General features: G+C 37.4%; 1 protein-coding gene across 29 annotated transcripts in view; it reads left to right on the top strand.

Moving 5' to 3' along the window:
* LOC138416307 (interferon-activable protein 203-like) overlaps positions 1–16,663 on the top strand; it is a 72,965-nt gene that overhangs the window by 50,450 nt on the left and 5,852 nt on the right. For all 29 annotated transcript variants that reach the window (XM_069545150.1, XM_069545327.1, XM_069545171.1 and 26 more), the window contains 2 exons: positions 10,449–10,865; positions 12,533–12,724. In XM_069545150.1, the coding sequence (XP_069401251.1) occupies positions 10,449–10,865; positions 12,533–12,724 (609 nt within the window). The remainder of the gene's footprint in view (positions 1–10,448; positions 10,866–12,532; positions 12,725–16,663) is intronic.

Genomic DNA, 16,663 nt, shown 5'->3' with positions numbered 1-16,663 from the left:
TGGTATCTTTGTTAAAACCGAGATTAACAAGAACAAACAAACAAGCAAACAAGCAGAAGTTTACTAACAGGTGTATCTCATCTATACATAGAAGATACCCAGGAAAAATAAGTAACTCCCTGAGGTGGCCTAAGCCGCCAACTTAAAATACCATCATTTGGGAGAATGGCATTCTAACATGTATACTATCATGTAAGAATTGAATCGCCAGTCTATGTCTGACGCAGGATACAGCATGCTTGGGGCTGGTGCATGGGGATGACCCAGAGAGATGTTATGGGGAGGGAGGTGGGAGGGAGGTTCATGTTTGGGAATGCGTGTAAGAATTAAAGATTTTAAAATTTAAAAAATAAAAAACTAAAAAAAAAAATACCATCTTTAATGAAAGACAGTAGAAAGAAAAGTATGGAGGTCAGTTATAGGAAAGTTACCAGGAAAATCAGGGTAAACAAGGGTAATGTTTGTTATGCAGGTTTAAGTCAGTTTCTCCTCTAGTGATAATATTCTCCCGAGGTTTAGAGTCCTTCTCTTCCTGGTACACAGAAACAGACACACTTAGAAATGGAGATTTAATTTATAAACACAAATTTCCCTTACAAAAAGGCATCTTCCTTTTTGGTTTTAGAGCTTCCTCTATGTATGCTGTTTTGTAAAAATGATCAGTTTAAGATAATCTTGTGCCAAGGAAACATATTTTGGAGTGGCTACTCTTCAAAATGTCCTTTATCCAGGACATTTCCACATTCAGAAAATTCATGAGATTCTTCCAATCACTGTTTTATTAATACTTTTTGAACATAACACTGCTTTCCTGAAGAAGGACTGTCTAATTTTGGTCTTTAAATTATCACATCTACTGGGGTGTATAGGAGGCAGTCTTCAAAATCATTCCAAAGAAAAAGAAATGCAAGAAAGCAAAGTGATTGTCTGAGGAGGCTTTGCAACTAGCTGAGGAGAGAAGAGAAGTGAAGGGCAAGGGAAAAAGGGAAAGATATACCCAACTGATTGGAGAGTTCTGGAGAATAGCAAGGAGAGATAAGAAGGCCTTTTAAAATGAACAATGCAAAGATACAGTGGAGAACAATGGAATGGGAGAGACTAGAGATCTCCTCAAGAAAATTCAAGATATCAAGGAAATATTTCATGCAAGAATGGGCACAATAAAGGACAGGAAAGATAAGAGCCTAACAGAAGCAGAAGAGATTAAGAAGAGGTAGTAAGAATACACAGAAGAACCGCACAAGAAAGATCTTAATGACTCAGATAACCATGATGGTGTGGTCACTCACCTAGAGCCAGACATCCTGAAGTATGAAGTCAACTGGGCCTTAGGAAGCATACTATAAACAAAGCTAGTGGAGGTGACAGAATTCCAGCTAAGCTATTTCAAATCCTAAAAGATGATGCTGTTAAAGTGCTGCACTCAATATGTTAGCAAATTTGAAAAACATAGCAGTGGCCACAGGACTGGAAAGTTCAGTTTTCATCCCATTTCCAAAGAAGGGCAATGCCAAAGAATGTTCAAACTACCATGCAATTGCAGTCACTTCACATGTTAGCACAGTTATGCTCCAAATCCTTCAAGCTAGGTTTCATCTATACATGAATCTAAGAAATTCTAGATTTAGAAGCTGGGTTTCAAAGAGGCAGAGGAACCAGAGATCAAATTGTCAACATTCTTTGTATCATGGAAAAAGCAAGGGAATTCCAAAAATAATATCTACTTCTGGTTCATTAACAATGCTAAAGATTTTGACTGTGGATCACAAAAAACTGTGGAAAATTCTAAAGAGGTGGGAATACCATACCACTTTGCCTGTCTACTAAGAAACCTATATGTAGGTCAAGAAGCAACAGTTTTTATAGAACTGGACATGAAACAACTAATGGGTTCAAAATCGGGAAAAGAGTATAACAAGACTGTATCCTGTCACCCTGCTTATTAACTTCTGTGCAGAGTGCATCATGCTAAATGCCAGGCTGGATGAAACACAAGTTGGAATTAAGATTGCCAGGAGCAATATCAACAACCTCAGATGTGCAGATGATACCACTCTAATGGCAGAAATTGAAGAGGAAAGATCCTCTTAATGAGGGTGAAAGAGGAAGAGTGAAAAATCTGGCTTAAAACTCAACATTCAAAAAATTAAGATCATGACATCCAATCCCATCACTTCATGGAAAATAGAAGGGGAAAAAATAGAAGTAATGACAGAATTTATTTTCTTGGGCTCTAAAATCACTGTGAATGGTGACTGCAACCATGAGATACACTTGCTCCCTGGAAAGAAAGCTATGGGAAACCCAGATACTGAATTAAAAAGCAGAGACATCACTTTGCTGCCAAAGATCAAAGCTATAATTTTTCCAGTAGTCATGTATGGATATGAGAGTTCGATCATAAAGCAGGCTGAGTGCCAAAGAATTGATGCTTTTGAATTGTGGTGCTAGAGATCTTCAGAATCCCTTGGACAGGAAGAAGATCAAACCAGTCAGTCAACCCTAAAGAAAATCAACTCTGAATATTCACTGGAAGGACTATTGCTGAAACAGAAGCTCCAATATTTTGACCACTTGGCGTGAAGAGCTGACCCATTGGAAAAGACTCTGATGCTGGGAAAGATTGAAGGCAAAGGATAAGGTGGTGGCTGAGGATGAGATGGATAGATAACATCACCACCTCAACGGACATGAATTGAGGAAAGTCCAGGAGGTAGTAAAGGACAGAGGAGCCTGGCATGCTGCAGTCCATTGGCTTACAAAGAGTCGAACATAACTTAGTGCCTAAACACCAACAGGGATGACATCAGTGGATTCTAACTGGAGCCATTCTCTACTCTCAGTGCTACTGATGCAGAAAGCTCAACTTCTCTGTATACCTGTGTTGAACCAAATCTCAGAGACAGAGTTTTGGGCGATGTAGAGAAAGATAGCTTTATTGCTTTGCCAGGCAAAAGGGGACACAGTGGGCTAATGCCCTCAAACCTATATATCTCAACTTGAGGAAGATAGTGGCAAGTTTTACAGTAAAAGAAGGCATGATAAGCTCATGGACATTCTTATAATGGGTTGGTGATGAGCTAAGTAGGAGTCAGCACCAACAACCTTCAAGTCCAGCTGGTCTGGAATCTACATGCTTGTAGGCAGCATATCATTGTTAATCATTAATTAACTTCTCCCATCTGGAGGAGGATTCAGTATCTGCAAAATAGATTAAAGATATTTTTGTTTGTATCCTTTGATGGGGAAATAGTACCTTGCCCCAAGGCTACTCTTTCTTCTTGGTCTCCCATTTACTTCCTTCCTCAATTAATAGTTGCTTGAACTCAGGGAAGGTCACAGAGGTTGAATGAAGGCTTCTTCCTATAGTCAAAGAAATGGGGCACACAAAAGCCTTGTGCCCAGAAGCCCCTCAAGGCCTGCACAGTATCACTAGTTCATCATTGAAATGAAATGAATTCGCTCAGTCGTGTCCAACTCTTTGTGACCCCATGGACTGTAGCCTATCAGGCTCCTCCGTCCATGGGATTTTTCAGGCAAGAGTCTTGGAGTGGATGGCCATTTCCTTCTCCAGAGGATCTTCCTGACCCTGGAATCCAGGTCTCCCGCATTGCAGGCAGACACTTTACCATCTGAGCCTTTTTTTTTTTTATTCCATTTTTTTTTTATTATTTTAATTTTTTTTAAATTTTAAAATCTTTAATTCTTACATGCGTTCCCAAACATGACCCCCCCTCCCACCTCCCTCCCCACAACATCTCTCCGGGTCATCCCCATGTACCAGCCCCAAGCATGCTGCACCCTACGTCAGACATGGACTGGCGATTCAATTCTTACATGATAGTATACATGTTAGAATTCCCATTCTCCCAAATCATCCCACCCTCTCCCTCTCCCTCTGAGACCAAAAGTCCGTTATACCCATCTGTGTCTTTTTTCCTGACTTGCATACAGGGTCGTCATTGCCATCTTCCTAAATTCCATATATATGTGTTAGTATACTGTATTGGTGTTTTTCTTTCTGGCTTACTTCACTCTGTATAATTGGCTCCAGTTTCATCCATCTCATCAGAACTGATTCAAATGAATTCTTTTCAACGGCTGAGTAATACTCCATTGTGTATATGTACCACAGCTTTCTTATCCATTCATCTGCTGATGGACATCTAGGTTGTTTCCATGTCCTGGCTATTATAAACAGTGCTGCGATGAACATTGGGGTACATGTGTCTCTTTCAATTCTGGTTTCCTCGGTGTGTATGCCCAGAAGTGGGATTCCTGGGTCATAAGGGAGTTCTATTTGCAATTTTTTAAGGAATCTCCACACTGTTCTCCATAGTGGCTGTACTAGTTTGCATTCCCACCAACAGTGTAGGAGGGTTCCCTTTTCTCCACACCCTCTCCAGCATTTATTGCTTGCAGATTTTTGGATCGCAGCCATTCTGACTGGTGTGAAGTGGTACCTCATTGTGGTTTTGATTTGCATTTCTCTAATAATGAGTGATGTTGAGCATCTTTTCATGTGTTTGTTAGCCATCCGTATGTCTTCTTTGGAGAAATGTCTATTTAGTTCTTTGGCCCATTTTTTGATTGGGTCGTTTATTTTTCTGGAGTTGAGCTGCATAAGTTGGTTGTATATTTTTGAGATTAGTTGTTTGTCAGTTGCTTCATTTGCTATTATTTTCTTCCATTCCGAAGGCTGTCTTTTCACCTTGCTTATATTTTCCTTTGTTGTGCAGAAGCTTTTAATTTTAATTAGATCCCATTTGTTTATTTTTGCTTTTATTTCCAGAATTCTGGGAGGTGGATCATAGAGGATCCTGCTGTGATTTATTTCTGAGAGTGTTTTGCCTATATTCTCCTCTAGGAGTTTTATAGTTTCTGATCTTACATTTAGATCTTTAATCCATTTTGAGTTTATTTTTGTGTACGGTGTTAGAAAGTGATCTAGTTTCATTCTTTTACAAGTGGTTGACCAGTTTTCCCAGCACCACTTGTTAAAGAGATTGTCTTTACTCCATTGTATATTCTTGCCTCCTTTGTCAAAGATAAGGTGTCCATATGTGTGTGGATTTATCTCTGGGCTTTCTATTTTGTTCCATTGATCTATATGTCTGTCTTTGTGCCAGTACCATACTGTCTTGATGACTGTGGCTTTGTAGTAGAGCCTGAAGTCAGGCAAGTTGATTCCTCCCGTTCCATTCTTCTTTCTCAAGATTGCTTTGGCTATTCGAGGCTTTTTGTATTTCCATACAAATCTTGAAATTATTTGTTCTAGTTCTGTGAAAAATGTGGCTGGTAGCTTGACAGGGATTGCATTGAATTTGTAAATTGCTTTGGGTAGTATACTCATTTTCACTATATTGATTCTTCCGATCCATGAACATGGTATATTTCTCCATCTATTAGTGTCCTCTTTGATTTCTTTCATCAGTGTTTTATAGTTTTCTATATATAGGTCTTTAGTTTCTTTAGGTAGATATATTCCTAAGTATTTTATTCTTTTCGTTGCAATGGTGAATGGAATTGTTTCCTTAATTTCTTTTTCTACTTTCTCATTATTCGTGTATAGGAATGCAAGGGATTTCTGTGTGTTGATTTTATATCCTGCAACTTTACTATATTCATTGATGAGCTCTAGTAATTTTCTGGTGGAGTCTTTAGGGTTTTCCATGTAGAGGATCATGTCATCTGCAAACAGTGATAGTTTTACTTCTTCTTTTCCAATTTGGATTCCTTTTATTTCTTTTTCTGCTCTGATTGCTGTGGCCAAAACTTCCAGAACTATGTTGAATAGTAGCGGTGAAAGTGGACACCCTTGTCTTGTTCCTGACTTTAAGGGAAATGCTTTCAATTTTTCACCATTGAGGATAATGTTTGCTGTGGGTTTGTCATATATAGCTTTTATTATGTTGAGGTATGTTCCTTCTATTCCTGCTTTCTGGAGAGTTTTTATCATAAATGGATGTTGAATTTTGTCAAAGGCCTTCTCTGCATCTATTGAGATAATCATATGGTTTTTATTTTTCAATTTGTTAATGTGGTGAATTACATTGATTGATTTGCGGATATTGAAGAATCCTTGCATCCCTGGGATAAAGCCCACTTGGTCATGGTGTATGATCTTTTTAATGTGTTGTTGGATTCTGATTGCTAGAATTTTGTTGAGGATTTTTGCATCTATGTTCATCAGTGATATTGGCCTGTAGTTTTCTTTTTTTGTGACATCTTTGTCAGGTTTTGGTATTAGGGTGATGGTGGCCTCATAGAATGAGTTTGGAAGTTTACCTTCCTCTGCAATTTTCTGGAAGAGTTTGAGGAGGATAGGTGTTAGCTCTTCTCGAAATTTTTGGTAGAATTCAGCTGTGAAGCCGTCTGGACCTGGGCTTTTGTTTGCTGGAAGATTTCTGATTACCGTTTCAATTTCCGTGCTTGTGATGGGTCTGTTAAGGTTTTCTATTTCTTCCTGGTTCAGTTTTGGAAAATTGTACTTTTCTAAGAATTGGTCCATTTCTTTCACGTTGTCCATTTTATTGGCATACAACTGCTGATAGTAGTCTCTTATGATCCTTTGTATTTCTGTGTTGTCAGTTGTGATCTCTCCATTTTCATTTCTAATTTTATTGATTTGATTTTTCTCTCTTTGCTTCTTGATGAGTCTGGCTAATGGTTTGTCAATTTTATTTATCCTTTCAAAGAACCAGCTTTTGGCTTTGTTGATTTTTGCTATGGTCTCTTTTGTTTCTTTTGCATTTATTTCTGCCCTAATTTTTAAGATTTCTTTCCTTCTACTCACTCTGGGGTTCTCCAACTCTTCCTTTTCTAGTTGCTTTAGTTGTAGAGTTAGGTTGTTTATTTGACTTTTTTCTTGTTTCTTGAGGTATGCCTGTATTGCTATGAACTTTCCTCTTAGCACTGCTTTTATAGTGTCCCACAGGTTTTGGGTTGTTGTGTTTTCATTTTCATTAGTTTCTATGCATATTTTGATTTCTTTTTTGATTTCTTCTGTGATTTGTTGGTTATTCAGAAGTGTGTTGTTCAACCTCCATATGTTGGAATTTTTAATAGTTTTTCTCCTGTAATTGAGATCTAACCTTAATGCATTATGGTCAGAAAAGATGCTTGGAATGATTTCGATTTTTTTGAATTTATCAAGTTTAGATTTATGGCCCAGGATGTGATCTATCCTGGAGAAGGTTCCATGAGCACTTGAAAAAAAGGTGAAATTCATTGTTTTGGGGTGAAATGTCCTGTAGATATCAATTAGATCTAACTGATCTAATGTATCATTTAAAGTTTGCGTTTCTTTGTTAATTTTCTGTTTAGTTGATCTGTCCATAGGTGTGAGTGGGGTATTAAAGTCTCCCACTATTATTGTGTTATTGTTGATTTCCCCTTTCATACTTGTTAGCATTTGTCTTACATATTGCGGTGCTCCTATATTAGGTGCATATATATTTATAATTGTTATATCTTCTTCTTGGATTGTTCCTTTGATTATTATGTAGTGGCCTTCTTTGTCTCTTTTCACAGCCTTTGTTTTAAAGTCTATTTTATCGGATATGAGTATTGCCACTCCTGCTTTCTTTTGGTCTCTATTTGCGTGGTATATCTTTTTCCAGCCCTTCACTTTCAGTCTGTATGTGTCCCTTGTTTTGAGGTGGGTCTCTTGTAAGCAGCAAATAGAGGGGTCTTGTTTTTGTATCCATTTGGTCAGTCTTTGTCTTTTGGTTGGGACGTTCAACCCATTTACGTTTAAGGTGATTATTGATAAGTATGATCCCGTTACCATTTACTTTGTTGTTTTGGGTTCGGGTTTATACACCCTTTTTGTGTTTCCTTTCTAGAGAATATCCTTTAGAATTTGTTGGAGAGCTGGTTTGGTGGTGCTGAATTCTCTCAGCTTTTGCTTGTCTGTAAAGCTTTTGATTTCTCCTTCGTATTTGAATGAGATCCTTGCTGGGTACAGTAATCTGGGCTGTAGGTTATTGTCTTTCATCACTTTAAGTATTCTTGCCATTCTCTCCTGGCCTGAAGAGTTTCTATTGAAAGATCAGCTGTTATCCTTATGGGAATCCCCTTGTGTGTTATTTGTTGTTTTTCCCTTGCTGCTTTTAATATTTGTTCTTTGTGTTTGATCTTTGTTAATTTGATTAATATGTGTCTTGGGGTGTTTCGCCTTGGGTTAATCCTATTTGGAACTCTCTGTGTTTCTTGGACTTGAGTGATTATTTCCTTCCCCATTTTAGGGAAGTTTTCAACTATTATCTCCTCAAGGATTTTCTCATGATCTTTCTTTCTGTCTTCTTCTTCTGGGACTCCTATAATTCGAATGTTGGAGCGTTTCATATTGTCCTGGAGGTCTCTGAGATTGTCCTCATTTCTTTTAATTCGTTTTTCTTGTTTCCTCTCTGATTCATTTATTTCTACCATTCTATCTTCTATTTCACTAATCCTATCTTCTGCCTCCGTTATTCTACTATTTGTTGCCTCCAGAGTGTTTCTGATCTCATTTATTGCGTTATTCATTATATTTTGACTCTTTTTTATTTCTTCTAGGTCCTTGTTAAACCTTTCTTGCATCTTCTCAATCTTTGTCTCTAGCCTATTTATCTGTGATTCCATTTTGATTTCAAGATTTTGGATCATTTTCACTATCAATATTCGGAATTCCTTCTCCGGTAGATTCCCTACTTCTTCCTCTTTTGTTTGGTTTGGTGGGCAGCTCTCCTGTTCCTTTACCTGCTGAGTATTCCTCTGTCTCTTCATCTTGGTTATATTGCTGCGTTTGGGGTGGCCTTTTTATATTCTGGTAATTTGTGGAGTTCTCTTTATTTTGGAGCTTCCTCACTTTGGGTGGGGTTCTATCAGTGGCTTGTCAAGGTTTCCTGGTTAGGGAGGCTTGTGTTGGAGTTTTGGCGGGTGGAGCTGGGTTTCTTCTCTCTCGAGTGCAGTGGAGTAACCCGTAATGGGTTACAAGACATCAAAGGTTTTGGGATAATATTGAGCTGCCTGTATATTGAGGCTCAGGGGATTGTTTCTGTGTTGCTGGAGAATTTGCGTGGTATGTCTTGTTTTGGAACTTGTTGGCCCTTGGGTGGAGCTTGGTTTTGGTGTAGGTATGAAGGCATTAGATGGGCTCCTATTGCTTAATGTTCCCTGAATTCATGAGTTCTCTAATGTTTTCAGGCTTTGGATTTAAGCCTCCTGCTTCTGGCTTTCAGTTTTATTTTTACAGTAGCCTCTAGACTTCTCCATCTATACAGCACCGATGATAAAACATCTAGGTTAAAGATGAAAAGTTTCTCCACATTGAGGGACACTCAGAGAGGTTCACTGGGTTATAAGGAGAAGAGAAGATGGAGGAGGTAGTTAGAGGTAACTGGAATGAGATGCGGTGAGATCAAAAGAGAAGAGAGCAAACTAGCCAGTAGTCACTTCCTTATGTGCGCTCTATAGTTTGGCCCGCTCAGGGGTATTTACAGAGTTATACGGGGAAGAGGAGAGGGAGGAAGTGGACAGAGGTGACCAGGAGGATCAGAGAGAGGAATGAGTGGGAGAGAGACAAATCCTGCCAGTAACCTGTTCCTTAGGTGTTCCCCACCGTCTGGAACACACAGAGATTCACAGAGTTGGATAGAGGAGAGATGGGGGGGGGGGGGGGGGAAAGAGACAGAGGCCACCTGGTGGAGAAAAAGGAGAGTCCAGAGGAGGAGAGAGTGGTCAAGCCAGTAATCTCGCTCTCAGGTAAACTGGGGTAGTGAAGTTTGGGTTTTTAAATGTACAAAATTGGCAATAAACACCTAAGAGCAAAGATTAAAAATCTGTTTTTGAAGACAAAGGTCTGCTTTTCTGGTTGCCTGATGTCCTCTGCCAGCCTACATAATTTGTTTTGTGAAGTTTGCTCAGCGTTGAAATGTTCTTTTGAGGAATTTGTGAAGGAGAAAGTGATCTTCCCGTCCTATTCCTCCGCCATCTTTTCCGAATAATTCTTTCCATCTGAGCCTTTGTATATTAATCCGTGCACGAAAATAAGTTAATGGGATAATTTAAGATGATTTTTGCATTCTCATCTCTACTAGAAATCACTACACAGCAACATTGCTACTGTCTACTGCCTCTGTACTCTACATAGTTTTTCTTGGGAAAAAAATACTTTTTCTTTTGAGCTAACACTTTTTAAAGAAAAATATTCTTCCTACCACACTCATAAATCAATGGAAAAAAAAAAAGAGAGAAATCACCGATTAAATCTTCTCCATTATTCCATTAGTTTATTTATACCATGTTAGTGACCTTTGTCTAATTTTTTTTTCTTTTCCCTCAAGCTCTACCCTATTATGTTCTTTATTGAGGTTCAACATTAAGCCATAGATGGTTTTCATTAGGGAATGAAACTATATTCTTTTTCTAAATTGTGCCTGTTTTTGGTGTGTACTTCTAAGTAGAAACCAAGATTGAAGTCTGTACCTAAAGAAGCTTCCAGAGAGGAGGGCTTACAGAGGGGCCCCAAAGAAGTGATGGTGCTGAAGGCAACGGAACCATTTATATATGATGTCAAAGGAGGCAAGATGATGTTTCATGCCACAGTGGCTACTGAGAGTCGGTTCTTCCAAGTGAAGATTTTTAACGTTGCCCTGAAGGAGAAGTTCATCCCCAATAAAGTCATTGCCATATCAGATTATATTGGCCGCAATGGGTTCCTGGAAGTGTTCAGTGTCTTCTCTGTGTCTGATGTTAACCCTGACCGAAAGATGGAGATCTCTAAAAGCCTAATTCAAAAGGCAAAGGCAACTCCTAAAATCAGTCATCTTTATCTGCAACGCCTAGGAACATTTGTGAATGGGGTTTTTGTGGTGCATAAGGTAAGTCCACATCATTGTTTTGCAATATTTCTTTTGCAATCCCAGAATTCAAAAATCTTAACTGTCAAATGAATAAAGTTAATAAATACAGGAACTCAAAGCCTTTCTGACCAGGGATAGTTGGGTCCAGTCTTTCACTTCAGAATGTAGGGCTGATAATTTCTTAACATTCTTCTTGCCATAACAACATGCAAGTTTTTAAGAAAGTGATTCACCAGAAATCAGAGTATTTTATGAGCTGTACTGATCCATTCACAGCCACCCTGTGCAGAATTTATATTTATATTTATCTATTAACATATTATTAACATGTTAACATAGTGAAAGCACTCCTTATAATTGTGTGTGGGGGTGGTTTTTTTTTTTTTTTTTTTGTTCTACCTACCTATTTCAGTGACAGTTTAAGTTAGTTTGTGAATAAAGAATTGTTCTTTCAAGCTTGGATTTCAACTGTAACAAACAAGATGAGAAATCAGTAGACTGCTTTGCCCTAGAATCTGCTCTCAATAACAATTAGCTAAGATTTTGATCATCTGAACTGTAAAGTGTTCTCACATCTTTGCATTCTTTCATCAAAAAATCGTTGAGCCAAAAACATTAGCGTTAATTAAGTGAGAAATATCGATATTGAAAAAATGTGAGAAACCAAGCCATTTCATTTTAAAATTTATTATATGGACAATAAAAGGTAGAATTTAGGTGAATTCTTAGAATCAGAGTAGGTATTTTAGTCCCAACACTTCATAGAAATACTAAACTTAGCTGACCTAACTTTTATGTGAAATATGTTTTATATTCCATTATATATGTCTTCTAGGGTGGCTCTTTACTTATCCCCTGTTTTTTTTTTTTTTTTTTTTTGTGTGTGTGCACTCTATTATAGAAACTGTGCATACATGAGCATTAGCAGAATTGATGAGGAAGGTAAGTGACATAGAAACTAGAACAATGGAACAAGATGATCTAGAGTCAAGATTTGGGCAGATTAGGGAAGAATGAATAGATACAGAAGATAGAGGAAAGAATTACATATTGAAGTAACAATCAACTTAAGGAGGATTTGTAGCAATCTTTTTTAGACTCATCATAAGACAGGAATAGCCTTTCTTCTCTGTTCTTCATGGTGAAGTCACTCAGTCATGTCCGACTTATTGCGACCCCCATGAACTGTAGCCTATCAGGCTCCTCCATCCATGGGATTCTCCAGGCAAGTGTGCTGGAGTGCACTGCTATTTCCTTCTCCAGGGGATCTTCCTGACCCAGGAATCGAACCCGGGTCTCCCACATTGCAGGCAGATGCTTTACCATCTGAGCCACCAGGGAAGCTAGGGAAATCCAAAAAAGCCTCTGATGCTTATCAGACCACACCACATCTAAGTTCCTCAAGAAATCTCAGCTATTCTTAGATGGAAGCAGGAAAAATTAGGGAAGTAATCCCTTTTTCTAGAATGACCCAGCACACAAACACCTAAAGGAAGAAAAGAGAGAATTTAAATGGGAGGATAAACTGAACAAGATATCTTACACTATTTGATACCTGTAATACTTGGACCTCTAGCTCGTATTCACTGTTCTGAGAGAAGAGTTTCCACTAACACTCCATTTTTCAAAGTTGTGGTAATTCCTGATCCAGTCCTCAAAAGATGAATGCTAATTTTCTTTTGCAGAAATGGGCATATAGTGAATTCATATATTATGAAATACGAGATGATACAGGAGTGATGGAAGTCGTGGTTTATGGACAGCGACTAACCAGTATCAACTGTGAAGAGGGTGACAGACTTACACTCGTGTGCTTTGAATTGGCAGAAAGCGGGGTTAAGAGGCAGCTGAGATCTGTAATTCATAGTTACATCAAGGTGAGAGCTTCTGGTGGGTCATCATTGTTCCAAAGTAGAAGTCTTTAAGAAAACTATACTGCTGCTATTACACAGAGAGTCCATCAGGTGAAATAACTAATCCTTGTCATTTAGTGTGTGTGAAGTCCCTTTTCATCATTCTTTTTTTTTTTTAAGGATATTTAAAAATGTAGGTTAAAGTGTACAGCAAAGGGATTCACTTACACACACACACACACACATTTATATATTGTATTCACACATACACATGTATATATATTCATTTCAGAATCTTTCCCATTGTAGGTTATTATAAGAAATCAAGTATAATTCTCTGAGCTATACAGTAGGTCCTTGTTACTTACCTATTTTATATATTGTAATGTGTATATGTTAATCCTAAACTCTTAATTTATTTCCCCTCCCCCCACCACTATCCCCTTTGGTAACCATAAATTTTTTTCTGTGTCTGTCAGTCTTTTCCTGTTTGGTAAGTTCATTTATATCTTTCTTTCTTTCTTCTTTTTTTTTCTTTTTTAGAATCCACATGTAAGTAATATCATATGATATTCGTCCTTTGTCTGACTTACTTCATTCAGTATGAAAATCACTAGGTTCATCCATGTTACTGAAAATGGCATTATTTTATTCTTTTTATGGCTAAGTAGCATTCCATTGTTACCCCCGATCTTCTATATTCATTCATCTGTCAATGGGCGTATAGGTTACGTTCATGTCTTGGTACTGTAAATAGTGCTGCTATGAACATTGGGCTGCATGTATCTCCTCAAATTAGTTTTCTCCAGATATTTGCCCAGGAGAGTGATTGTAGGATAATATGGTAACTCTATTTTTAGTTTTTCAAGGAACCTCCATACTGTTCTCCAGAGTGGATGCACCAATTTATGTTCACACCAACAGTGTAAGAGGGTTTCACTTTCTCCACATCATCTCCAGCATTTGTTACTTTAAGACTTTTTAGTGATTGCCATTCTGACTGGTGTGAGGTGACAGTCATTGTAGTTTTGATTTTCATTTCTCCAATGATAAGCAATATTGAGCATCTTTTCATGAGTCTGTATTCCATCTATATGTCTGCTTTAGAGAAATGCTTATTTAGTCCTCTGCCCATGTCTTGATTGGGTTTGAGTTTTGATATTAAGCTGTATGAGCTCTTTGTATATTTTGTAAATTAATCCCTGTTTTTAGCATCCATTGCAAACACTTTCTCCCAGTCTGTGGGTTGTCTTTTTGTTTTATTTATGGTTTCCTTTGCTATGCAAAATCTTTTAAGTTTGATTAGGTCCAATTTGGTTATTTTTGTTTTTATTTCCATTACTCTAGGGGGCTGATCCAAAAAATATTGCTTCAACTTACTTCAAAGATTGTTCTGCCTATATTTCTGATAGGAGTTTTAGTGTATCCAGACTTACATTTAAGTCCTTAATCCATCCTGAGTTTAATTTTTAATGCTGTTAGAGAATGTCCTGGTTTGATTCTTTTAGACATACCTATCAAGTTTTCCCATCACCACTTACTGAAGAGACTGTCTTTTCTCCATTGTATATTTTTGCCTCGTTTGTCATCAACTAATTGGCCATAAATGTGTAGGCTTCTTTCTGGGCTCTCTAGCCTGTGCCATTGATCTATATGTCTTTTTTTTGTGTGTGTGTGGCAGTACCATACTATTCTGATGACTATAGCTTTGTAATATTGTCTGTAGTCAGGGAACATGATTTGTCCAACTCCATTTTTATTTCTCAAGATCATTTTGGCTATTTGTGGTCTGTTGTAGTTTTATGCAAATTACAAACTTTTTGGAGTTCTGTAAAAAATGCTACTGGTAATTTGATAGGGATTGCATTAAATCTGTACATTGCCTTAGGTAGTATAGTCATTTGAACAATATTGATTCTTCTAATCCAGGAACATGGTATATCTTTCTATCTGATTGTGTCATCTTCAGTTTCTTTCATTAACATCTATTAGTTTTCATTTAAGGGTATTTTTAATCATATTAAAGAGAGAAACTTCAGAAAGTCTATCAAAATCTATATCTAAGCTGAATATTATAAAGTTGTTTGAATTTTAAGATCAGGTGGATTAATTATTAAATTTTGACTTTTTAAGGCAAATTTATTTCGAATACTGGTTCTATGATTTGCTAGTTGACTAATAACTTAAATACTAAAAACTTCTGATTCAACATCTATAAAATGGAGGAAATATCTTTTATCTCAGAGGGTAGTTACTTGCCCACTTCAGATCTATTAATAAATGATCAAGGATGCCTCTGAGCCTTTCAGAACACAAAGTTACCTGCCTTTGGTGAGATACACATGTTGGTCAACAACAGAGGTGATTGGTCCTATGGGACAAATTCCATGATTTTTGTCAAACTCACACATTCATGTGGAATGGATTCTTTGAATACTAACAAAGGCTACTAATGGCATACTTTGCTTTATTATACTTCACTGTCTTGTGCATCATAGATATTTGCTTTTTCTTTGGTTTGTTGTACAAATAAAGGATTTGTAGCAATCCTGTGTAGAGTAAGTCTCCTGGAGTCGTTTTTCCAAAACATTTTTCACGTTGAGTGTCTGTGTCATATTTGGCAATTCTCCTAATATTTCAAGCTTTTTCTTGAATTCTTGTATTTGTCATTTTGATCTGGGGTTAGTGATCTTTGATGTTACTATTGAAATCATTTTGGAGTGCCATGAATTGCACGCTTGTATAAGACGGGGAATTCTTTAATAAATGTTATCAATGTTCTGACTGCTCCACTGATGGACAGTTCCCCCATCTGTCTCCCTCTCCTTGGTCTCCCAATTCCCTGAGGCAAAACAATGTTGAAATTAGGCCATTTAATAACTCTATAGAAGCTGCTAAGTGTTCAAGTGAAAGGAAGTGTTATACATCTCTCACATTAAATAAAAAAACTAGAAATGATTAAGCTCAGTGAGAAAGGAAAAAAAGCTGTCAAAAGTTAAGCTTCTTGTAACAAATAGACAAGTTGTGAATGCAAAAATTTTTTAAATAAATTAAACATGTTATGCCAGTGAACCTATGAATGATAAGACAACAAAACAACCTTATTGTTGACATGGAAAATTTTTGTGGTCTGGATGGAAATCATTCTTAGGGAAAAGCCCTAACACTTAAATGCCATGAAGGCTGAGAGACATGAGAAATCTGCAGAAGGAAAGTTTGGAGCTAGCAGAAATTGATTCATTAGGTTTAAGGAAAGAAGTTTTCTCTAACATAAATGTACAAGATGAAGCAGTAAGTGCTGCTGATATAGAAGCTGCAGCAAGTTATCCAGAAGACCTAGCAGAGATGATTAATAATGATTGCTACACTCCACAACAGATTTTCAAAGAAGATGAAGCAGTCTTATATTGTAAGAAGGTATCATCTAGGATTTCCACAGATAGGGAAGAGAAGTTATTGCCTGGCTTAAAAGCTTCAAAGGACAGACTGACTCTACTGTTATGGGCTAATGCAGCTGGCGACTAAGTTGAAGCCAATGCTCACTGACCATTCTGAAAATCTTAGGGTCCTTAAGAATGCTAAATCTTTTCTGCTTTTGCTCTTATAAATGGCACAATAAAGCCTGGATGATAGCACGTCTGTTTACAACATGTTTTACTGAGTATTTTAAGTCCACTGCTGAGATCTACTGTTTAGAAAAAGAAAAAAAAAAGATTTTTTTTTAGAATATTGCTGCTCATTGACGATGTACCTGGTCACCCAAGATGTCCTGTGGAGATATATGAAAAAAATTAATGTTGTCATGCTAACATAACATCCATTCTGCAGCCCATGGGTCATGATTTAAGAAATACATTTCACCAGGCTATAACTGCAGCAGATATGAGTCTTCTGATGGGTCTAGGCATAGTCAAATAAAAACCTTTTGGAAAGGATTCAGCATTCTAGATGTCATCAAGAACA

This window comes from Ovis canadensis, chromosome 1 (assembly GCF_042477335.2).
Source record: "Ovis canadensis isolate MfBH-ARS-UI-01 breed Bighorn chromosome 1, ARS-UI_OviCan_v2, whole genome shotgun sequence".
In the NCBI taxonomy this organism is placed as follows: domain Eukaryota; kingdom Metazoa; phylum Chordata; class Mammalia; order Artiodactyla; family Bovidae; genus Ovis; species Ovis canadensis.
The sequence above is the reverse complement of the archived record's forward strand: the minus strand, read 5'-3'. Positions and strand labels throughout refer to the sequence as shown.